General features: G+C 50.3%; 1 protein-coding gene across 1 annotated transcript in view; it reads right to left on the bottom strand.

Moving 5' to 3' along the window:
• Positions 1 to 1,834: 1,834 nt before the first annotated feature.
• The window catches only part of Vwa5b1 (von Willebrand factor A domain containing 5B1), a 56,161-nt gene continuing 33,766 nt past the window's right edge, over positions 1,835 to 24,229 (bottom strand). Inside the window, exons 9-22 of the mRNA XM_042688668.1 lie at positions 23,754 to 23,864; positions 22,465 to 22,667; positions 21,393 to 21,507; positions 20,292 to 20,477; positions 17,523 to 17,706; positions 16,357 to 16,544; positions 11,739 to 11,944; positions 11,091 to 11,407; positions 9,092 to 9,229; positions 7,506 to 7,619; positions 5,087 to 5,161; positions 4,033 to 4,102; positions 3,522 to 3,639; positions 1,835 to 2,341 (exon numbers count right to left, since the gene is read on the bottom strand). Coding sequence (XP_042544602.1) covers positions 1,835 to 2,341; positions 3,522 to 3,639; positions 4,033 to 4,102; positions 5,087 to 5,161; positions 7,506 to 7,619; positions 9,092 to 9,229; positions 11,091 to 11,407; positions 11,739 to 11,944; positions 16,357 to 16,544; positions 17,523 to 17,706; positions 20,292 to 20,477; positions 21,393 to 21,507; positions 22,465 to 22,667; positions 23,754 to 23,864 — 2,532 coding nt within the window. The remainder of the gene's footprint in view (positions 2,342 to 3,521; positions 3,640 to 4,032; positions 4,103 to 5,086; positions 5,162 to 7,505; positions 7,620 to 9,091; positions 9,230 to 11,090; positions 11,408 to 11,738; positions 11,945 to 16,356; positions 16,545 to 17,522; positions 17,707 to 20,291; positions 20,478 to 21,392; positions 21,508 to 22,464; positions 22,668 to 23,753; positions 23,865 to 24,229) is intronic.

Raw genomic sequence — 24,229 nt, 5'->3', positions numbered from 1 at the left:
GATGGCAAACTCCTGCTGGGCGATGGTAGGTGGGCCAGGCATGAGGGCTGGGATGGGTGCAGGGCACCCACACCCTGTGGGGAGCCTCTTCTCTCTTCCCACTGCAGGCTCCCTGTGGGAGCCCCTCTCCTCCCCTCCAGCCCCTGCTGCCCATGGGAGATTCCTGACTCTTCCTAAGGCTGGGACTTGAGCCAGATCCCTCAAGTCCCTGCTGTTTGGTTCAGTCAAATCTCCAGGAGAGAGATATCTGTGGGGCTTCCTAGTGGGGTCCTGGGAACAATTCTTCAGAGAGAACTCTGGTGGCAGGGCTAAAGCTTTGAAAAGAGATACATTATGGAGTGTACAGCCTTCGGGTCCTAACTTGTGAGGTCCAGATCTACTGCCAAGAGAGGCCATGGGGTGGTGGTGATTGGACAGTTTTATATTAGCCATGAGACTGGGGTCCATCAATTCCTGGGTTCAATTCCTGGGTATCATGAGATGAAATTGGAGTTGGGGAACCCTCAGAATTCCGGCTTTGATGTTTCAAGATTGCTTGCTTGCTTGCTTGCATGCATCCTTCCTTCCTTCCTTCCTTTCCTCCTTCCCTTCTTCTTCCTTCCCTCTTTCCCTCCCTCCCTCTCTCCCTCTCTTTTTCTCTCCTTTTCTATTCTTTTTGTGTGTGCTGGTACTAGGGCTTGAATCCAGGGCCTCAGGTACTATCCCTTAGCTTTTTCCGCTCAAGGCTGGTGTTTACCACTTGAGCCACACCTCTACATCTAGCTTTTTGGTGGTTAAGTGGAAATAAGAGTCTCACAGCTTTCCCTGCGTGGACTGGCTTCACACTGAGATCCTGACACCTCAATCACCTGAGTAGTTAGGATTATAGGCATGAGTCACCAGTGCTCAGCACACAAATTGTGCCTCTTAGCCAATGCTGCCATTCCCAATCCACCACAATCAAACATGCAAAGTTGTTCTGTCTTTCCTACAACCTGGCGTGGTTAGACAGAATCCCAGAATCCACTACCCCAGAATGCAACGTGTATGACAGTACCTCTCTAGTCCCTCAGCAAAAGTGGGTAGAGTTGGCTTTGTGAAAATTATTTCAGGCTTGTGTGAGCTCACTGTTTTCTGGATGATTTCTGCACAGGTACAGCTTCATGCTAACACTTCTGCTCCCTGGCCCTGCCTACCTCCTCTTCTTCTTAAACAGGGGGTCCCGGATACTCTGCAAACCAGTACTAAAAATGTACTTAAGGAAGTTTCCTCGCTCAAAGAAAAGATCCTCAAATGACTCTTTGGGAAAGATGGGCCTCCAGTTGACTTGGAAGTGGGATTTGGGAGTCCTGGACTGTCACCATGGAGACAAGAGCCCACCCCACAATGCAAAGAGGAACTCCCTAGGCACTAGGGAAGGCTTGTAGGTCTGGGTATACTTGCCACTGGATCTCTCATGTACCCCTCGTCTATTTGAGGGGTACCTTACTGTCTCTATTCTAGGCCCATAGTCTTCTAGAGAAAACTCAGGCTTGAGTGTTTTCTCTGGTCACCTCTCAGTAGTAGTAAGCCTCAGGATCACCTGAAAGTCTGGACAGAATGGATTATAGACACCATTGCAAGATCTAGTCCAACTCCCTCATCTAACCCTCTTATTTTATAGATGAGGAAACTGAGGCCCAGACACAGGCAGGAACTGACCTAAAATTGTAGAGCTAGGTGAGAGCTGAATGATAGCAAAGTTGAGGTTCAACTCAGGCCTCCCAATGGTCAGTCCAGGGCTCTTTCTAGCAACCATTATATTGGCTACAGCTCAAAAATGGTCCCCTTCCTGTCCCCTTCCCTCCCCTCCCCCTTACACATAATTGGGGTTATAGCAGAGCATGTTGAATTCCAAGCTCTCGTCCCAGTGTCGCAGGAGCACGAACAGCTGGCGGGCAGCGGCCTTGAGTGTGCCCCGTGTGCGGCCCTCGGGTACCTCCTGCTGCTCCAGCCATGAGTTGGCCTTGGCTGCCACCAGCTCCCATTCAATAAAGTAGGAGGCTGAGCTGTGCTCCAGCCAGGCCAGTGCCACCACAGTGGCCCACATCTTGCCGGTGTGCTCCACCAGAGACCCGGGCTCCAAGCCTGGCCTGCCATCAGCTGAAGGCTCTAGGGAGCTGCTGTCACCAGATGTGTGGCGGGTTGTAGGGAGGATGCACAGCTGTGGGTTGGGGGTCTTAGGATCAGACTGGCGTGTGGTGAGGGACATCCGGTGGTAGGTAAAGGGGGAGGTCCACTTGAGTTTCTCCATGGGGATGTGGATGGCCTCGCAGAAGGCTTGGTTGAGTAGGAAAGCGCCGGAGGCCAGCTGCAGCGACACCTGTAAGGAGGAGGGGGAGCCTGCTCAGTGTATCTCAGACTTTTTGGCTCCTGGATCTCCAGGCCCATGCCATCGTTCGGACTCACAGTCAAACCCTCAGGAAGTCCAATCATAAATCTTTGCTCCAAACCTGCCTCCCATTCTGGGCAGGCCCAGCTTGGCCTCCAGACTGACTGTCCAGCAGCCTGGCCTTGCTCATCTCTTAATCCTTCCTTGTGCATGGATCTATCTGTAACTCCCAACAGGTCTGCTTTCCAGATGGCTCCCCAGTCTGCTGTCTGCCTCCTCGTGTAGACCCTGCCCCTTTTTTTTCTCCCTGTCCCTCAATTTAACCCATCCTCTTGTACCCAGAGGTGGCTCTCCAAAGGCTCAGTTCTGGGGCTCCAATCTTCTATTAGAGCAAGTTGAGAAGGTGATAGTAGGATTTATAAGGCCTTGCACTCCCTCGCCCTGTTTATCCTGGACTCTCAAAGTCTCTGTCTCTGTCTCTCTCTTTAACCATAACCCCGTGTGCATCTGGCTCAGTCATTTCCTTGTTTGGAAAGTCACGCTTGTTTCCACCGCCAACTCTATCTCAGGCCTGGGTTTTTATGACATCCCTTCCCTTGGTGATTCAGAGCGACACCATAGACTTAGGTCTTCAAGAGTAAATGTGGGATGAAGTACAAAGTGTCTTCTTCCTTCGAGGCCCCTGTGACCCCCCCAATCCAGAGGAGGCTGGACAGTGCCTGCTGCTGGCCTCCTCACTCAGAAGCCTGCTCCAGCCCCGAGCTTCCCACCCCACCCCAGCCACTTGCTAAAGACAGTACTTGTCCCAGGGGTGTGAATTTCACCGGTTTGTGAGTCATTTCAAGGCTTATTTTTATGTACTGCAAAACAGACACACAGAGATGGCACCGTAAAGTGTAACATTCTTCTGAATTTTTTTTTAAGATAAAGAGAGAAGATTGCAAAGAATTTTCCCGGAGGCGGGCATTGTTTTCTAGCCACACCCTGGGGCTCCTGAGGTGTGGGTGTGGGGGGAGGGGGGCTTGTGCCAATTCTCTCTGCCCTGCTGGATGCTTGGGTGAGAAGCTCCAGGAAGCTCAGAGGATCTGAGCTCTAAGACAAGATCTTCTCTTTGAAGAGGGGGTGGGGGGAGCAGGGTGGGTAGGTGGGATCTGAGGTCTGGGGCACTCACCAGGGGTATATAGTCGAAGTTCTGGTTCCCCGTAGTTGACTCTGGAGCCTTGACCAGAGACTTGCCCAGGAAGCCCTTGGCTGCTCGAGTCAACAGCCGGGACTTGGTAAGAGTCAGCCTGTGTGGGTGGGGGCAGAAATTCCTCATCATCCAGCGCCCCCAGTGACTGCCCAGAAGCCCCTGAAAGTCAGGGCCAGAAGGACCCAACAGTCTCCTCCTCCCTCACTTGAAGCTGGGGAAATGGAGGCTCCTAGTTAGCAGCAGCTGGCTGGCAGGAACCAGTCAGCATTCCTGAGATACCTTCCTAGGTGTGTTTGCATTTGAAGAGACCATGGGAATGAATAGGGAGCTACTTGGGGGTGGAGGGGTGGGCAGAGGAGGGGGACACCTGGCAGCTGGAGAGCCAGAAGCCCGCCTGTTGCATTGTCAGGCTGGACCTGCCTTTGATCTCTCCAGCTAGGGACAGCTTTGGAAAAGCAGGAAAGCAGGTCTTCATGAAGACCCCACTTACTTGGATCCAAAGAGATTCTCTGAGACCTTCATGGAGGGCATGACATTGCTGGGCAGGCTGTGCAGGGGACCTGGAGAGCCACAGAAGGACAGATTGAGGCCTGACAGGTGACCTGTCCCAGTGCTGACTGTCCAGCTGGGGAAACAGAGTCTCCGAGCAAGACGGGAGATCTGAGCAAACCCTAAGGAGGCAGGGCTGTTTCCAACCCAGCTGAATAGGTAGAGTGGGGCTGGGAAGGTGGCTCCGTGGTAGAGTGCTTGTCTCACACGCATGAGGCCCTGGGTTTGATTCTTCAGCATCACATAAACAGAAAAAACAGGAAGTGGTGCTGTGGCTCAAGTGGTAGAGCACTAGCCTTGAGCTGAAGAGCTGAGGGACAGTGCCTAGGCCCAGAGTTCAAGCCCCACAACTGACAAAAAAAAAAAAAAAGTATAGGTAGAGTGGCCCAAGCTCCCCATTCTCCACCCCAAGGTGGTCCCTGGCACCTTCTGGGTTTCATATTAACTGTCCTCAATTCCCAAGTAGGAACATGGAGCTGGCTCCCTGGCACACTGCCAGAGGACAGGAGGCTGAGTGCGGTCAGGTAAGGGCCTCTCTATTGAAATCTAGAGCAAGCTCTGTCACGGACTTGCTATGTGACCTTGTGCCCATCATTTGCTCTCTTCAGCCCTCAGTTGCCCCATTTTTTTGGGGGGGGGGCTCCAGTCATGGGGCCTGAACTCTGGGCCTAGGCGCTATCCCTCAGCTCTTCAGCTCAAGGCTAGCACTCTACCACTTGAGCCACAGCGCCACTTCTGGCTTTTTTCTTTTTGCTTATGTGGTGCTGAGGAATCGAACCCAGGGCCTCAGGCATGCAAGGCAAGCGCTCTACCACTGAGCCACCTTCCCAGCCCCAGTTGCCCCATTTTTAAGTCAGAGATCATTCCTTTCATTTCCTGGCTGGTCTGAGGAAGCATTTCCTGGCAATGCTCTGTTGGTACTAAGACACCTCCCGGACCCATGACTACCCACTCATCTCCATTGTAATTAGGTGATGGTGCAGCTTCCCACCCACCTTCGGAGGCCGAGTGCTTCTCCCGGGCAGAGGACAGGACCTCGTTGAAGGTCACTGCTGGGCTTTCCTCCATGCCTGTGACACAGAAAGTCAGTGAGGGCTAGTTTCTCCTGGTTCCCCCTGCCTTCCCTCTTACACACCCCTCCTTGTGACTGGCTGTCCGGTCCTTGGGAATGTGGCATTCTTTACCAATGTCCTTTGCAAATGGGAGCTAATGGCACCCATCTCACAGGCTGCTGTAAGGTTCGATGATAGGATACACAAATAGTGCTTAGTGTCAGGCAAAAAGCCTTGAGTGCAGCAGACCTTGTAGAGAAGCAGGAACAACTTGGGGGTTCAGGGTGGGAGTCAGGAGCAGGAGGAAGGCATCTCCTCCACCCTAGGAGGAGGAGGAGGAGGAGGCACTCCTGCAGGCTTTCTAGGAGGCAAATGGAACATGGCTCTGACTTACCAGAGGGTTCTGAGCCTGTGTTCCTCTCTGTAAATGGTGAATAATCACATATACTATGTCCAAAATGCTTTATTGGGGTGATTATTTATTATTATTGTTAATAATAATAATAATATTTTGTTGGTCCTGAGACTTGAAATCAGGGCCTGGGTGATGTCTCTGAGCTTTTTTGCTTGAGGTGAGCATTTTACCACTTGAGCTACAGCTTTACTTCCAGGTATTGAATGGTTACCTGGATAGAAGAGTCTCAGAGACTTTCCTGCCTGGGCTATCTTTGTACCGTGATCCTCAGATCTCAGCCTCCTGACCGAGTAGCTAGGATGACAGGCATGAGCCACTGGTGCCTTTTCAAGAGTGAGATAATCTACAGGAAGCATCCACATCGTAGAAGACGACTAAGGTATAAATACATTCTACACAGCCTCTGTCTCCCATCAGGAGGCCATTACCTTAGGCAAGGTGGGACTTCACTCATTAACCCAGCTCTCAGTGAACTAGAGACTGAGTGGCTGAGGCAAGCAGGAGGAAAGCAGCAGGGAAGCTTAACCTCATGACCACTGGGGTGGATATTGGGTATAATCATTTGCTCCATCGCACATCAGCTTTGTGACCTTGAGTGAGTTACTTAACCTCTCTGAGCCCCACTTTCCTCATCTCTTTTCTCTCTCTCTCAAGATACTTGTGAAGTGGTATGAGGAGAACAGTGCTAATCAGTGAAAACTGCCAGTGTTGGCCGTGTCTTTCTCCTGGAGTAGAGGCCGTGGGGTACATATAAGAGTTTAGGCACTGAAGCTTCTCACCATTGCATTGGGCTGTCGGAAGACAGAGATTTGTGATGTTTTTTGTTTGTTTGTTTGTTGTTTTTGTCACTTGTGAGGTCTGAACTCTGGGCCTGGGCGCTATCCCTCAGTTCTTCAGCTCAAGGCGAGCACTCTACCACTTGAGCCACAGAGCCACTTCCAGTTTTCTAGTGGTAAATTGGAGATAAAAGTCTCATGGACTTTCTTGCCCGGGCTGGCTTTGAACCGTGATCCTCAGATCTCAGCCTCCTCAGTAGCTAGGACTCCAGGTGTGAGCCACCGGCGCCCGGTGAGATTTGTGATTTTGATGCAAGCCACAGACCACTAACAGCTAAGCTGCAGAGAAGAAAAAGGTAGACAGGAAAGTCCCTGGGAGCTTGGCGTGGCTCAGGTAGAGAAAGGTCCCCTGGGGTTTAAAGTCCCCAAAGGGACCAAGGGACCAAGATGTTGGAGAAGCCTTTAATTCTGAAGAGTGATTCTGGGTGTCCACTCATTTGGCTTCTTTCTCTACTCATCAATGCCCATGAACACATTCTTGCCGCTCACATCAAACATTTTTACAGTCTGATGACTTGGTGGGCCCTCTAATGCCCTCCCGATGCCCAGCAGCAGGCCGGATGACCCCCCTGTGCACACAGGGCAGCAAGAAAGGGTTAAGACCATGGCCACTCATAGGCTGTGTGCACACATTCAGGCTGCAGGGTGCCGGGCAGCCATTCTGCACATGACAGGAAGGCCATGTCATGGCTTTTGAAGGTGCTCAAGCTGTAGGCATCCAGAAAGGAGAAGCTGGAGGGAGGCAGGCAGATGGAACCACCCCCCTGTCCTCTGCTTTATGACATTTCCTGGCATTTGATGTCCCAGAGGCTGAGACAGTCACTCCTGGAAATTGAAGGTCATAGGGCAACTACAGGGCAGTCAATCGAGAGGCTCCTGGCTCTCTCTGCAGCCAGCCACATGAACAGTGCTGAACTTGGGTCAGGCGGAGCCCCTATGCCCACCCTTAGGCTTCTGAGTCGGGGTGGCCTGCCCTTCCCCTCGCCCTGTCTGAGGGCCCAGAAGGCAGGCTCAGAGAAGACCCACTGGGTTCTCAGACATGAGGACGCTGGAACACCAGGGGCGCAGGCTTTGGAGCACAGGGATGTGACTCCGAGGCTCTGAAACTTACCGTCTCCGGAGGCTGGATCTTCTCTGAGCATGGCTTGGGACCGTCCAAAGCCAGTAGAGGCATTCCTCCACTGTCGGGTGAGGACCCGGGAGCTGATCATCCGAAACGAGGTACCTGCGCAGAGGCTAGGGCATGAGCTTGGTGCATGTCCATACGCCCATCCTTACCTCTCCCCCAGCTGCCTGTAACAGGTCTGACTCCTACCTTCCAGTATGCGTAAGGCAGGGAGGTGGGGGCTACAAGGCAAGACTGGGAGCTTCAGAATCAGGAAGACCTGGGTCTGAGGCCCACTACCATCTCTAATTGGCTGGCTGGCATGTGAATCCCTCTGGAGTTTCCATTTCCCCATCTGGAGAATGGAGACAATACCCTCCATCTGGCTAGGCAGATAGATCGCTGAGATCATATGTACCTGGGAAAAAGCTGCTTTTCTCAGGAACTCTGTTTGCTGTTCTAGAGACCCAGCTCCCAGCTCTCCTGCCCCCTGAAGGCCTGGGTAGCTGCCAACCTTTGAATTCCTGGGCATTTCATGTATGGAAGAGGGATAAAGTCAAAGCCCTCAGGGATTTAGGGAATATCACTTTTAGACAACACTAGTCTTCAAATTGTTTCTTGAAAAAAAGAAAGAAAGAAAAAAAAAAACAAACCCCGAGAGTTGAGCTGTGCGTGGTGCTTCAAGCCTGTGATCCTAGCTACTTGGGAGGTAGAGATCAGGGGATTGGAGCTCCAGGCCAGTCTGGGCAGAAACATTTGGTAAGACTCCATCTCAAACCAATGACTGGGGGCTCATTTGTCTGTGATCTCAGCTACAGGGAAAGCACCATGACCAGAAAGTGGTAAGTACCTGGCACCCCTAGCAACACAGGGCAACCAAAGTAGGAGGGATCACAGTCCAGCCCAGCATGAGCATAAAACATTCAATATAAAGAGGAGCTGGAGGTGTGACTCGAGTGGTTGAGCGCCTGGCCAGCAAACCAATGGCCCTGAGGTGTATTGGGAAATACAAGCTTTGGGCCATAGTCTATTCTGTTAGCTCCTCCTGAGTGCTCCTTTAGAAGAGAGAGCTTCTGACCTTGTTTAATCTAGGGCCTGCTACATGGTATTTCCCATGCTGATCTGTCCGGTTTTGTGCTGGGCAATTAGCCATGGACAAGACAAGAAACCAGGTCTGCAGTATCTTAGCTCCCATACAGGGAGGGAAGGGGTCTGCATTGGTCTAGATGGAACTTGGAGTGAGACACTAGTCAGGCCTTTGACAATTTAGTACCCAGGACTCATTCCTAGATGACTGTCAGTGAAGTCATTTGTAGTTATTGTGCATCCTTTTGTATTTTGGATTTTTCTACAAGGAGAACACACAGGTATTACTTGTCTATGGGGGCAAAAATATGTTCACATCATTTTCCTTTGATGGGAAGAAGGACCCAGAAGCTCCCTACCACTGGTCCTCAACCATCTGCCAGGGCCTTTTTGTTTCTAGGCCCTACCTGACACCCTCCCTACAGGGAAGGGCTCCCTTGTATCCCAGCCCCTCCCCTAGTGCCTGGGCTGAGTGGCACTCAGGTGCGGCTACCCGTGTGCCTTACCAGAATTGGGGTACTCCACCACCATGGGCAGGTAGCGGCTTTTGCTTGTATCCACAGGCACGAAGGCTGTGTACTTGCTGATGATGTTGCAGGCCTTGCTGGTGTGCACAGCATTCACCTGGTAGCGGCGATTGGACCCTGGGGTGGGGTGAGGGGGAAGAAGGGGGAAGGCTGGGGTCATGCTGTTTGTTCTCAGAAAGTCCCGCTTGTGCCAGGCACTAGTGGCTCATGCCTGTAATCCTAACTATTCAGGAGGCTGAGATCTGAAGCTCACACAGGGAAGTCTGTGAGGCTCTGATCTCCAAGTAACCGCCAAAAAGCCAGAAGTGAAACTATGATTCAAGTGGTAGAGTGCCTGCCTTGAGTGAAAAAGCTCAGAGACAGAACCCAGGCCCTGAATTCAAGTCCCAGCACTGCCACAAAACAAAACTCACACAAGAACCCCTTCTGTCTGTCGTCCTTTTATATTTTAATTTTGTCTAATGAGAACCTTGCTGCAGGACTTCATGGGTCTAGAAGGAATGTAGTTGGGACAAGTGCTTTGCAAAAGGGGTAGAAGAAAAAATAACATGCATTACCCCAAACCACAAAATAAAATATACACAAGATTATGTAAATAAACTAGAAGCCAAAAATAAAGCAATCATGTAACTCTTCTTGTATTTCTATCTACCCTTCAAGATCCCACTAGTCAGTTCTGGGGAAGTCTGTCCCAATTCTTGAATGCAATTAGCTGCCTACCATTCTTGTTACATAATTCTTGGATCCCTGTGTTTCTTTGGGATAGCTCTTAGGACAAATGCACTCAATTAACTGTTTGGGTAATGGTTTGATCAATGCTAGCTTCTCTAATGGTCTGTGTCAAGCACTCATAAAAGGAAGTGTGTGTGGGGGGATTGCTCTACCTGGTAGACCAGGCCATCATTAGCCAGGACCCCAGGGGATTCACAGTAAGTCAATGGGGATGATGTGTATGTGTGTGAAAGAGAGAGAGAGAGAGAGAGAGAGGTCTACAGACTCTGTGGAAAAGGTGCTATTGTTCCTGAGAAGCTACTGCCATTGCTCTGTTTCTGACCCCTACAAGGGAGGAGGGGGGAGCAGCACTGGTGGGGGGGGCAGGAGTGAAGAAGAGGTTGGAGAGATGAGGATGGCTTACAGTGGGGGAGGGAGAGGTGAGGATCTCAAGGGCCCAAGAGACCAGGAAGACAAGGAGACAAGGAAGGCTTTTGGAGAGTGACAGGAGGCAGGAGGACTCTGCCTTGGGGTGGGTGAGGACACAGTCCTGGACTTTAGAAATGTGTGGTGTGGGAGGGGTGCTTTGAGGGGAGATGCTGGAGGAGGAGGGGTGGGGGAAGAGTGGGAAGAAGGGGAGGAGGGAAAGGAGGAGGTGGTGGTGGAGGTGTATTAGCCCATGGGGGTGCTATGGGGAAGTGGAAGGGCTGGAGGAAGGAGAGGCTTGGAAGGAGGCAGGTTGAGGGGAGGGTAGATTAGGAAGTGGGTGTGGCACTGTTGGGGAGACTGGGGTTGGGCTGGGGGGGCACTGAGCAGGGCTGGGCGGTCCCTGGGAGTGGAGGAGGATGGGTGGGTTCTAAAAGTAGGCAGGGCCAGGAGGAGCAATGAGCGGGTCCCAGGGAGTGGGCAGGATTGGGAAAGGGGTATAATGGGCCCTGGGAGTGGGCGGAGCCAGGGGGACTGAGCAGGAATGGGCGGGGCTGAGATGGTAGGTGGGCCCTGGGTGGGTGTGGCCGTGGGAGGGGCTGGGAAATGATGGGCGTTGCCATGGGGCGTGGCTTGATGGAGGGATGGGTGGGCCCTGGGAGTGGGCGGGGCCATCCAGAGGGGGATGAAGGGGTGTGACTGAGGGAGGGATGGGCAGGCCTTAGGAGTGGGCAGGCCTTGGATGAGGGGATAGGTGGGGCCTTGGGTGGGCGGGGCGGTGGGCGGGGCGGTGGGCGGGGCCCAGGGCAGAAGCAGGTCTGAGGCCTCACACCGCACTCACCTTGCTCGATCTCGTCCTCACGCTCTGCTAGCTGCTCAAAGTCGCGGATGATGGCGCGGGCTGCCAGGTGGTGGAAGGTCTCGCTCCACAGGTCGGTGTCACGCGCGGTGCCTCGCTCAGGACTCGGGGGTCCCAGCTCGAAGCTTACCTCCCACTCCATGCGTTGGCTTTCCCGGAGGCCTTTGACCAAGGCCTTGCCCAGTACGGGGCCGGGTGTGATGGGCCTCTCTTCGGGCTCAGCCATGGCCTCCCAGTCTGGGGATGTTTCTACCCCTATGGTGGAGGAGGGAGGAGGTGGTGGGACAAGAGAATCACAACTCACAATTCATCAACCCTCCCCAGGGAGCAGATAATTCCTTTCCCAGGACAGCTATCTGAGAGGGACAGACCTACATCCCAGGAAGCCTGTACCTGCGGGGTCCAGACAGGATGGGGTAGAGGCACTGGGGCAGGGAGAACGGAGCTGCCGTCTCATGGGGACCAAGGCCTAGGTTAAAGGTGGGAGTGGTGAGTCCCTTGGGGCAAGGGTGGGGCATAGCAGACCCCCGAGAACCACAGACACAGGCCTTGGCCCTCTGGACTGTCATCTGAAGCGGAGCCATAGTCAAGCTTCCTCTCTGCCCCTTATCAATTCAGGGCCTTCAGCACTTACCAGCGTCCCCAGTGCTGCTACTGTCCATGGCAGGCTTCAGGGTGGACTCAGGTTCCTGCTCCTTCATGGAGCTCCAGGCCTGGGTTTCCTGGCCAGAGAACAACATAGGCTGGCAGCCTTGAGGTAGCAGAGAGGGCCTTCGGGCTCCCGGGCCACGGAGTTTGGGGCCCTGCAGTAAGTCTTGGCCACTGTTAACCAAGGGCTGGGGATACAAGAAGAGGAAGAGCCCATGGTGGCTGGATCCTTCTTCTGCCTTCAGCTACAGATCTTTTTCTGGGCCTCTCCTCTAGGAGCAGAGCTTTCCAGCACCCCAACAGACTCCATAAACTCATGACTCTGTGTGTGTGTGTGTGTGTGTGTGTGTGTGTGTGTGTGTGCGCGCGTGTGTGCGCGCGCGCGCATGCGTGCATGCATGCACGCGCACATGCAGTATTGGCACTTGAATTCAAGAGCTTTGTGCTCTGGTTTTTTTTTAAAATTAATTAATTAATTAATTGGTCCGGTCGTGGGGCCTACACTCTGGGCCTTGGCGCTGTCCCTCAGCTCTTCAGCTCAAGGCTAGCACTTTACCACTTGAGCCACAGCGCCACTTCTGGCTTTCTTTTTCTTCTGCTTATGTGGTGCTGAGGAATTGAACCCAGGGTCTCATGCATGCAAGGCAAGCACTCTACCACTGAGCCAACTTCCCAGCCCTTTTGTTTGTTTTTTTAACTCAAGGTTGGCACTTAACCTCTTGAGCCATACGTCTACTTCTGGCTTTTTGCTGGTTAATCAGAGATAAAAATCTTGATGGTTTGTCTGCCTGGACTGGCTTCAAACTATGCTCCCCAGATCTCAGCCTCCTGATTAGCTAGGATTACAGTTATAAGGAAGTAGGGTCCACTAGATTCACGAACTTGTCTTCATTACCCATGAGAAATATCAACAAGAAAAATCCCAAACCATGAGTAATTTCCAAGCAACCAAAAGAAAAAAAAACATGATAATTCTAAACCTACTTTTTTTTGGCATAAAGTTCAAAACTTTTTTTGTGGATAGTTAAAATTATCAACCTTTTTCCCTTATGTCTTCCCATATGTTGTGCTTAAAAAGGTCTTTCTCACTCAAAAAATATTCTAGAGTTTTGGTGATTTTATTTTTGTTTGTATGTTTAAATCTTTGATTCACAGGGAATTTAGTTTACTGAGGAGATAGAGACTAGCTTTTCTTTGATTTTTTCCAAATCAAATGATTTCCAAATCAACAGTATTTATTGAATACAGTTTATCTGCCGGGTCCCTGTGGTTTCCCAGATCTCTCCTCAGAGCCCAACACAGCTTTCATGAGCAATTGACTTTGTTTATGGATTTTCCTTTCTGTTTATCAAATCTATCTGTTCTGGGGTTGGTACAACAAACATCTAAAGGCAAGGGGGCACACTGGGAAGTGTATTTAGCAAAAGCCACTTTTAAGAAAATATTCTTCTAGAAGAAATGACAGGAAAGAGAAGGAAAACAGGCTCTATTGGGGGAGCGGTAAGAGTGAATGGGGAGGGCTAGCAAAGAGCGTGAATGAGGACAAATATGGTCCAGTTGAGGAGCTTATTTGTATGGAGGAAAATAGAACAATGAAATCTGTTGCAATTTTTTTAAACTCATGGCCTGGGCCTTGTCCCTGAGCTTTTTTACTCAAAGCTAGTACTCTACCACTTGAGCCACAGCTCAACTTCTGGCATTTTTGGGTGATTAATTGGTTATAAAAGTCTCACAGATTTTCCTGCCTGAGCTGGCTTTGAACTGTGATCCTCAGATCTCAGACTCTTGAGTAGCTAGAATTATAAACAAAAGCCACTAGAGTTCCTGGCAAAATTAAGTTATTAATCTTATGAATGAGTTATGGGCACTCAGGTAGTAGAAAATCACACTCATGTGGAAATTGTCCAAGATAAAGCTGGTTCTAAAAATTATATTGTGACTTCTCGATCATAATTGTGGCAAAGATCACCGGACTATGGAGGCATGTGACAAATCTCATCAGTGCTGTTTACCACAACACTTGTACAACATGTGGTGAAAGCTTGTTATCCTAGTATTCAGGAGGCAGAGGCAGGAGGATTGTGAATTTGAGGCCAGCCTGAGCTATATAACAAGACTCTGAAACAAAACTGGACCTAAAGAAAAAAAAGATAAAAAGATGAAAAGAAACCCAAACAATTCACCAGAAAGAGCAGCTTGTACATTCAATTATTTAAAAATAGGTGTGTGTTGTGTATGCATATGTGTTTGTGTTTAGTAATTCTAGAAGGAAACACTCAAGTGGGTGTTGGTGGCACAAGGGAAGGAGATTTTATTTGTACTTTATATCCAATTGAACTGTTTGGGGGTTTTATTGCAAATGATAGGTATTACTTTTGTCACTGAAAAAGATTAAGTGTCTGTGTGTGTCTGTGTGTCTGTGTGTGCACACATGCTCATGCTAGTCCTAGAGTGTAAACTCAGGGCTTAGGTGCTATCCCTGATTTTTTTTACTCAAGGCTGGTTCTCTGCCACTTGAACCACAGCTCCATTTCCAACTTTTTGGTTGTTAATTGGAGATAAAAGTCTCATGGACTTTCTTACACAGGCTGGCTTTGAACCAGGACCCTCTCAGCCTCCTGAGTAGCTAGGATTACAAGCATGAGCCACAGGTACCTGGCAAGATTAAGCTATTAAAAATGAATTTCAATGGGCTGGGAAGGTGGCTCAGTGGTAGAGCGCTTGCCTTGCATGCATGAGGCCCTGGGTTCGATTCCTCAGCACCACATAATCAGAAAAAAAAAATGAATTTCAAGCTCCTAGGAAACAAAAGAAATTTTAGGCCAACAGTTAACTTTGCATTTTCATTGTTATTGAGTGTCACTGGGAAGGAGAGTGGGCCTCCTTGTTGAGTGGGGGCTACCTTCCTCTCTCTGGGCTAGAAGTCTTTGAGATGGCACGAGAGAAGAAGAGAAGGAGACTGGTCACTCTTAGGGAGGCCTTCACAGGAGCTGGTACTCAGCCATAACTATTGGGTCCAGGGGATCCTTAATCCCCTTCCCCCACTGGAGACTGGGGTCTCTACCCACCTCTGACCTCACATTACCCACACTGGGTCAGAGAGAGAAAATGAAGTTGCTGCAGTTTCCATGGCAACAGATGAGTCCCAGGTCTAGCACTTCCTCCAGTCAGAGGCTCCAGAGAGAGAGAGAGAGAGAGAGAGAAAACATGTGTGTGAGTGTGTGTGTGTGTGTGTGTGTGTGTGTGTGTGTGTGTATGCTAGAGAGAATCATGTCAGAAAAGGAGGGAAGGAAGGAGGAAGGGAGAGGAGGAAAAGATGAACACTGATGGGGCTAGGTGGGAAGAGGTAGGGAGCCAGCAGATGCAGAAGGAAGGAATCCTGCCTGAGCTTTCCCAGGGGCAGGCGAGCTGAAGCACACCTGCTGTCCTGTGTTGGGTACCAGGCCAGCTCTTTATCACCCATCAGCAGTGCTGGAAGAGCCCTCCATTTAGACGTGTGGTTGGATGGTGGCTCAGCCATCGGCATCTGCCCCAGTTAGCAGATGGAGACCGTGGGGGCACAGAGGGGTTAATGATAGTTTGAGGAAGAGTTGGGTCTGGCTCCAAGACTAACGCCCTCCAATTGCATCAGGTGGCTGGTTGGTCCCTGGCTAAGCACAGAGGAGGGCCCAGGGGCAAGGTGGCCTGTGTGCAGGTGGAGGCAAGAAGGGGTGACAGGTGGTGGTGGCGAGAGGAAAAAAGGCTGCCTTCATGGGATGACAGACTCATGACAAATCCATATAAAGCCTATTCTTAACAAAATAGGGTAAACCACAAGCCGGCTTGGCGTGGCCGCGCTCTCCACAGGATGCCTTTGCCTCTTGTGGCCCATTTGGTTGTCGTGACTAGGGGCTCTTATAATTCTTGGCCTTCAGTGAGCAGAGGCCAGAGGTTCTGCCAAACATCCTAGGGTACCCAGTACAGCCCAGTACCCCCCACTCCACTCCCAGTGATGCTGAGCCTGAGAACCCTTCATCTGGCAGAACACTGGCAGCTCTCCTGCTGTAGTTCTCAGGTGGTTGCTGGGACTGGCAGGAGGGAATGTGTGCTGGAGAGAAAGCAAAAGTTTTGAAGGCTGAAGGTCCTGGGCCCCTTTGATTGGCTGGGTAACTCTGAACAGCTTGCTTTACCTCTCTGGTCCTTGATTTTTACATGGGAACTGAGTTAGGGGTGGCGGGCTCTGAAGATACTTCCTCTCTCAGGGTGCTGTAAATCTAATGATAGTAGGTGCAGATGTCCTTTGCCAATTGGTCACAGCATGTGGCCTCATGGACCAGTGATTAGGGAGGTGTTATTGGTGGAGCAGTTGAAGGCCCAAGAAAGGTGTGGGGTGCCGGGAGGGCTTACTCCCTGAGCTAGGGGATCCCTGTCTTAGGTGTTAGAAAGTAGTCCTGTGTTGGATCAGGTAGGTCTACTAACCCAGTACTCAGCTGACCTTATGTAAGTGATGGACAGGCCTTGTCCTCATGGCTAAAGCATTATACACAGCCTTCCCCTGGCTCCCCTCCCTCCCCCCCCCCCCCACCCCGCCACCTCCATTAACCAGGCCTTGCTTGGGTACCTGCAAGTCAAGGTGCCACCGAGGGCCATCCAGGCTGGGCTGGCTGGTGAGTTCCTGCAGCCTGGCTTTTCGCAATGGGTGTTTCTTGGCAGTCATGGTGGAGTCACTGGATGTGGTGGCCCTTGAGCGGGGCTTGTGGTTGGTGATCTGATTGGTGCTGTATGCCCGCCGTCGCTGGAGTTCCGGTCCTGGGTTTGGATGGAGTAGAAATGTCGCAAGCTTCAATCTCCTCATTCTCTCTCTTTTCCCTTTGCCTACTGAAATATGTGAAGAGGTCTCCCCTGGCATCTAAAGCCTTGTCTGTTTTCCCAGCATCCCTTTCTTCTGCCCCCCCCCCCCCCTTAGAAGTACCATAGGCTCCCATTGTGAATGTTTTTCCTAAGTGCCACACCCCTACGCCTTTGCCTAGGCAATTTTTTCTTTTCTTTTTCTTATTTTTGTCAGTCATGGCATGACTGAACTCAAGGCATGGATGTTGTCCCTGAGCGCTTTTGCTCAAGGCTAGTGCTCTACCACTTTGAACCACAGCTCTACTTCCAGTTTTCTGGTGTCTAATTGGAGATAAGACTCTCATAGACTTTCCTGTCTGGGCTGGCTTTGAATTACAATCCTCAGATCTTAACCTCCGAGTAGCTAGGATTGCAGAGTTGAGCCATCAGCACCAGACAGTTTCTGCTGCTGGTACCTCCTCTCCCTTTCCAGCTCTACTGATTAGTCCCTGTGTGAAGGGTGTTGATATCCTCAAGCAATGTCCCCCTCCCCCACAGGGACGGCCCCCTCCTTCTGCTTCCATCAGAATCAAGGCCAGTTGTGTCTCTCACACCATATGGGGAGCTTTCAAAGGGCAGGTGCCAGCTGGGGCTCGTCTTTGCTTCCCACACTGTGCTCAGGACCTGACCCCTAAGGGGTCCCGTGAAGAAGTAGACTCACTCCCTATACTCCACCTCTTGCAAGCTCCCAGAGCTAGCCAGTGGCTTCAAGCCTCCAAGTCTCAGTTTCCTCATTTGTGACAGGGGTGTAGTCCCTCCCCCACCTCCCTGGCATCTCCACAGCTGCCAACCTTCCACTGTGGTTTCTATCAGGTGCTTAGCAGTTAGTAAATGGCAATAGAAAGCAGCATAGCCTCCCTGCAAAAGGCAGCAGCACAGAGAGCTCAGAGGACCCACCGTGATTGCTGGTTGAATCTCCACTGAGTATCTGGCCGTCTTTGGCTTGCCCCAGGTTGAAAGACGCCCCCAAGCTCTTAGCACTGTCCCCACTGTCTGGGCCAACCCCTTCATCCTGAGACTGGTAGAACACAGAGCTGCCAGATTCCTGAGATTGTAGCATGCTGTATTTTCGCCTCTTGTCCTGGAGGGAGAAGCAGGAAGAGGGCTGGGAGTGAGACAGACATCATTAAGGGCTCCATGGGATGTAGCAGGGTGTGGATACCGGGGCTGGGTGGGCTCCATCCTGAGGAACCAGCAGAATGAGGAAGCAGTTTTGTGTGCTTACTGAATTTAGGCAAACTTCTGTTCCAAAGAGGATGAATAGAATTAATCTTTCTCATATCATTTATGTTATCTTAAATCATTGACATCATTAGTTAAATTAAAAAAAACACATTAATTCTAAATGTCATTCCTGTCTCTAAATGATTGAATGAACAATACAAGCCATTGATTCCTCCATTTCATTATTTATTTCACACAAACACCCCCCCCCACACATACACATACACACCATGTTGGCTTTTGGAGGTCATGTTTATTTTAAAATAACTGAACTGTAGAGCATCTGCCTAAACGCAATGCCTAAGTTTGAGGGACTCACTTCAAACCCCAGTTCTGTTAAAAAAAAAAAACATATCTATTAACACTTTCTACTAGTATCTCTGTGTGTGTGTGTGTGTGTGTGTGTGTGTGTGTGTGTGTGTGTGTGAATGTGTGCACTGGTACTACTAGGGCTTGAACTTAGGGTGTGGGTGCTGACCATGGATTTTCCTGCCCAGTCTGGCTTCAAACCTTGATCTTTAGCTCACAGACTCTGGAGTAGCTAGAATTACAGGCATGAACCATGACTCCTGGCTCAGTATGTTAAACTTTGTACTTAATGCATTTTGGAAGTCCCAAGTCAAGCATTCTCTTTAGCATCCAGTTATATAATATTCCATCACCTCTCATTGTTAAACCAAGTTTGTGACCTTTTTTTCTACCACAAAATATTTGGTAATAAATCCATCACATTGCTTTATTTCTCTAGGTTAGAAAGATTTAGGTCTTCCTAATTTTATTAGTTACTTCTCTAGATCGCTTGCACCAACAAAATGTGAAGGTATTGTTTATCTAACTAGTATCAGGAGAAACTAGCCAGGAAAGAGAAGGAACATGGATTCAATGAACTGTCAAGTCCTTTCTAGAGGGAAGTTTCTGTTGTGATTTGGTGTCTTCCAGACCTTCAGGAGCGACTTACACTATGCAAAGATGTAGCCACCATATTGTTCAGCATCACCCTCCCCTACAGTTGAACAGTCCACTCCACAACACCTCAACTCTGACGATGGTTCTTAAGAAATTCAATAACTTGGAAATTTGAAGAGTTTACATAAAATTCCCAATTTCTCTTGGAAACATATTTAACATAGAGCCCATATTCTGAAAACAATAGTTTATTTATACAGAGTATGGCCTATTCAATTTAGATAAAGCACTTTATTGCCTCTTCAGCTGAGCTCAGTGATAAGCAATATCTATCATGGCTTTCTCTCCCTCTTTGTTTATACCAAGTCAATTTTATAACTGTCCAGTAACTTAGGCATTGCGTTTGTAATTCCATGAAAACAAAGTGAGAGGGCTGGGAAGGTGGCTCACTGGTAGAGTGCTTGCCTTGCATGCATGAGGTGCCGGGTTCGATTCCTCAGCACCACATAAGCAGAAAAAAAAGGCTGGAAGTGGCGCTGTGGCTCAAGTGGTAGAGCACTAGCCTTGAGCTGAAGAGCTGAGGGACAGTGCCCAGGCCTAGAGTTCAGGCTCATGACTGCCCCCCAAAACAAAGTGAGATAGTACTGGAGGTGTGACTCAAGTGGTAAAGTGTTTACCTAGCACAAGGCCTTGAGATCAAATATCAGTACCACTAAACCAGAACAACCCAAAAGATGAGAGATACTTACAAAGAAGTAATAATGTGATGCCAGTGGCTTATGCCTGGCATCCTAGCTACTCAGGAGACTGAGATCTGAGGATTGTGATTTCCAGCCCAGACAAGAAAGTCTATAAGACTCTTACCTCCAATAAATACCACAAAAGCCTAGGGCTGTGGCACAAGTGATAGAGCACTTGAATAACAAAGCTCAGGGACAGTACCCAGGCCCTGAGTTCAAGCCCCAGGACCAGCACCCCCCCCCAAAAAAAAAAAAGTACTAGAGAGGTTCACTAAGGAGGAAAGAGATATATTCTCAGGTCTTCTCCCCCATTTAAACATGAATTTCACCTCCCTGTGAAAAGTTCTTCCTTATTTATCCCATTCTCACCACCAACTACTAGAGAGTTATCCACATAATAAAATAAAACAGGAACTCATCTAAGGAGATAGAAGCTGACAAGAGAGTTTGGGGAAAGAAGCCCAAAGGGCATGATTGATCATCCAGGGGAGGTTATATGAAATGCAGATTCCTGGGGCTGGTCTACCTGGGTCCTTCGTTCTTCAGACCTAGGTGCTAACTGCGGCTCTGGATTTTAAACAAGTTCCCCCGGATGTTTTTGTTACAAGGGCTCCTCAGGACTGTATTTTGAGATGGTGGGATCTATACAACCACAACCTCACCATGACTGAATGCCTACAGCCTGGCTACTACCCCTGCCCCCACCTGTAAACCACTTCCGATGAGCTCCTCCCTGCCAGCTAAGGATGATTTGGGGGCACGACTAGACTGCTCCTGGAATTTCCAGGGTACTTACAGATCTGAGATTGGAGACATACAAGGAGGCATCACACACAATGCCGTATCCCACCAGACGCTCTCCTGGGAAGAGGGAGCTGGTGCTGACAGGTGAGATCAGGACCTCTGCTGTCTCAGGGAAAATCCACTCCACGCTCACATCGCTCAGCACTGGCGCCATGGCCTTCTTCAAGGATTTGACCATCTGCCGGGAAGAACCAGAACACAGGTTGGATGGATGTGTGAACAGGGGTATGCGTGGATGAGGGGCATAAAAGTGTCAAGGGGGTATGAGCAGGGAGCAGGAACTCAGGCCTTGAGGCTTATCCAGCAGCCTGTGTCTCAGACTCCTGAGATGGCAGGATTAGAATGGATCTTTGCTGTCATCTTCTTTAAGCCCAACATTTGGAAAAGAGAAAATCTGAGGATTAAAGTCTGGCTATGAGTGGGGCTCAAGAGCACACAGAGTGAACTGGAGCTGGGAGTGGTGGTACGTGGAATCCCAGCTCTTAGGATGCTGAAGCAGGATAATGAGTTTGAGGCCCGCCTAAGAGAGTGAACGGGGGAATGATCTTTCCCGTTTTCTTTTCTTTTCTTCTTTTTTCCTCCTCCTCCTCTTCCTCCTCCTCCTCTTCCTCTCTCTCCTCCTCCTCCTCCTCCTCTTTTTCTTCTTCTTCCTCTTCCTCTCTGATCCTGGGGCACTGCCCTTGAGCTTTTGTGCTCAAGGCTAATGCTCTACCACTTGAGCCACTGCTCTACTTCCAGCCGTTAGTGATATAAGAATCTTGCAGACTTTACTGCCTGGGCTGGCTTTGAACCATGATCCTCATATCTCACCCTCCAAAGGAGCTGACAGGTATGAGTCACTGGCTCTTGGCAGGGCAGTGGTCATAAGCAAGTTAACATGTGACCTAGCAGCTAGTAACCTGGCATGGCTTTCAATGTCATCTGGCCTGGGGCCTCCACCTCTCTGGTTCCTGCAGGGGTGCATTGTGGCCTCCTGTAGAGCCTAATGTGAAATCTCAGCTCTGTTGTGGAGTTATCATCCGAACTGTCTGAATCTCCAAGACTCCAGCAGTAGAAGATGGTGGTGGTGGTGGGGGGGGGGGCTTCTGCCTACCTTGGGTTGCAGGCGCTCTCCCTCTGCCAGGAACTCAGCACTGCCCTTGGACACAGATGCCAGCCCTTTCACCAGTCGATGGCACACATTGGGTCCAATTCCAAAGCTATAGCACCTGGGATGGGGACAGAGAGGCTGTTACCTGTTACCCTCTCTGCATGCTTTCCTCCCCGGGGAAAGAGACAGGGCCTGGTCCAGCAGGGGCAGCATGGAGCTGGCCTTGTATTAAGCAGAAGGTGTGGGAGGAGGGACACTCATGAGTGTGCATACACGTGAACCCATACACAGCCATAGACTGACAGTCAACACAGTGTCAGAGTAGCCTCTTCCTGGGTTACTCTTGGGACTTTCAGGCAGAAGTATAAGTGACAACCCTCCTGAGTTTTTTTTTTTTTTTTTTTTGGGTCCGGTCATGGGGCCTGAACTCTGGGCCTGAGCGCTGGATTCAGCTCAAGGCTAGCACTCTACCACTTGAGCCACAGCGCCACTTCCGGCTTTTTTCTTTTTTTTGCTTATGTGGTGCTGAGGAATCGAACTCAGGGCCTCATGCATGCAAGGCAAGCACTCTACCCACTGAGCCACTTTCCCAGCCCCCCCCCCCTCCTGAGTTTTTAAGAGGAAAAGAAAACTTAAAAACCAGTCCATAAAGCTGGACTCTAGTACTTGTAATCTTAGCTACTCAGGAGGCTGAGAACTAAGAATTGTGTTTTAGAAGCTAGTAGCCTGGACAGGAAAGTCTGTGACACTCTTTATCTTCAATTAACCACCAAAAAGCAAGTAAAGGTGTGGGTCAAGTGGTAGAGTGTCAGCCTTAAGCACACATACACACACACACACACACACACACACACACACACACACACACACACACACAAGCTCAAGGATAGTGCCTAGGCCCTGAGTTCAAGCCTCAGGACCAGTACAACAAAACAGCAACAACAACAACAAAACACACACAGACCCAGCCCACAGCATCCTGGAAGCATAGCCTGATGGGTACTGTCCTCCCTCAGGCATTATACACATTTTGTGCTTGCTCTGGACTCCCCGCCCCCGTCTAGCCTGGGCTGACCTGGTAGAGAAGGCGTGGTTCCGCACCAGCTCCAGCACCCTCCCTGTGTTGCCCACAGCACCATCGGTGATGAGGAAGAGGAGGCGCGGGTGGCCCTGGTGCACTGGCTGCCGCACAATCCACTTGAGAGGGGAGAGGATGTTGGTGCCCCCCATGTCGGCTCGCATTTTCTGGATGTTATCACAGGCCATGGCTAAGCTCTCCTGCAGGGAAAGGAACGCAGTATGGCCCACAGTCCCCGGGGTCACCTTGAGCTGTGGAGATCCAAAAGGGGGTGCTCTTTCTCTCACTGGCTTTTACTCCAGCCCCTGTCTTGCTTGCCTGAGGGAAGACTAGGTGGCCAATGATTTGATGGAATCCACACACTAGAGAAGCTTGCATGCATTGTCTACTGCAGAATGACTTATTGCTTTCCTTTCTGGGTTCTTCTTTAAAAACAAAAGCACTCTGGGAAGGTGGCACATTAAGCCATGGTGTTTCATGATGTGGATCCTGGGGATGAGGGGAGGTAGAGGGAGCCATTTGGTTTGCTGAGGGCCATTTGGATTTCATAACGTTTCTTGGGCCCTACAAGATGACTAATACAGGCAGATCACCACAGGTAGCCAACAAGAAGCCTACACCTCTGTCCCATCATGTACCAAATGATGCTGTAGGCTTTATGTAGCCTACAGACAATTCCTTATTCCTGAATGTGGAAAACTGGGCTGGGAGTCCTTTGAAATGGGAGTTCTCAGTTTGATTCTGGCACCAACTCCTTATGATAGCTTGAAATGGAGATGATTTCCGCAGGCTAGGCCTCGGACCTTCTCCCTTGCCTGGAGCCTGGGACCCCACTGGCCACATTCTACTGACACTAAGTGGATGTTGTTGTGGCAGGACTCCATTCCCTCTGGACGCAGTCCTGCCCCTAGCTTGTGAGCTGTTCTGTGGCCCTTGGCCCACCTATTTACCCCCACCTCTTATTCTTCTCTTTAGCTCAACTTTGCATGAAACAGACGCTCTTGTGAGCGGCAGGCCATGGACACACTCTCTTCCCCTCCCTCTTCCCCATCTCTGTGAACCTGTGTGCTTCACCCAAGGTAGTATTTTATTTTCAAGAGGGAAGCTCTCAGCACTTGCCTAAGCAAGCATAGTGTTCTTTTTTACTTTTCTGCCCCTGCCTCTGCCCTGTGGGTGGCCAGTCTCTAGGGCAGGCCCCAAGTTACCTTCTCCTTCCTTTCCCCACTCCTCTCCTCTGCTTTCCAATACCCACCACCCTCTCAGTTTCACACTTGCCCTTCTGGTACCTCACTGTAGGTCTGGCTGGAAGGGAAGAGAGTCTTAAACGTGGATCCAAACCCGATGATGTTGAAGAGGCAGGCTGGCATGAGGCTCTTAAGGGCCACGAGCATGGCATCCTGGCAGGCGAGAAAGGCATTTTCAGGATTCGGGCAGGGGCTATGCATGCTACCCTGCCACCACGTATTGTCATTCCCAGGAAGGCGCCACCTCTGCAGAGACCTGTCACCCTCTGTCGGCACACAGCATCTTCTTCTCTATCATGTCAGGAAATCTGCCAGTTCTGGCCAAGGCTGGACCAAAGCTATCATCCTATGATCTCTCATCCACGCAGCAGGTCTGACTTGTCAAAGCCACTCTATGATGGCTGGCCAGTTCTAGTTCACCTCCCACTGACCTCAGGGAGGCAGAAAAGAGGAGGGAGGAACCCACTGTTTTATACCAAAGCAAAACTGACATCCAGGGGACAAGGGAGGCTAGCTGG

Source organism: Dipodomys spectabilis, unplaced genomic scaffold (assembly GCF_019054845.1).
Source record: "Dipodomys spectabilis isolate Male_0828 unplaced genomic scaffold, ASM1905484v1 ptg000118l, whole genome shotgun sequence".
NCBI classification, from domain to species: Eukaryota; Metazoa; Chordata; class Mammalia; order Rodentia; family Heteromyidae; genus Dipodomys; species Dipodomys spectabilis.
The sequence above is the reverse complement of the archived record's forward strand: the minus strand, read 5'-3'. Positions and strand labels throughout refer to the sequence as shown.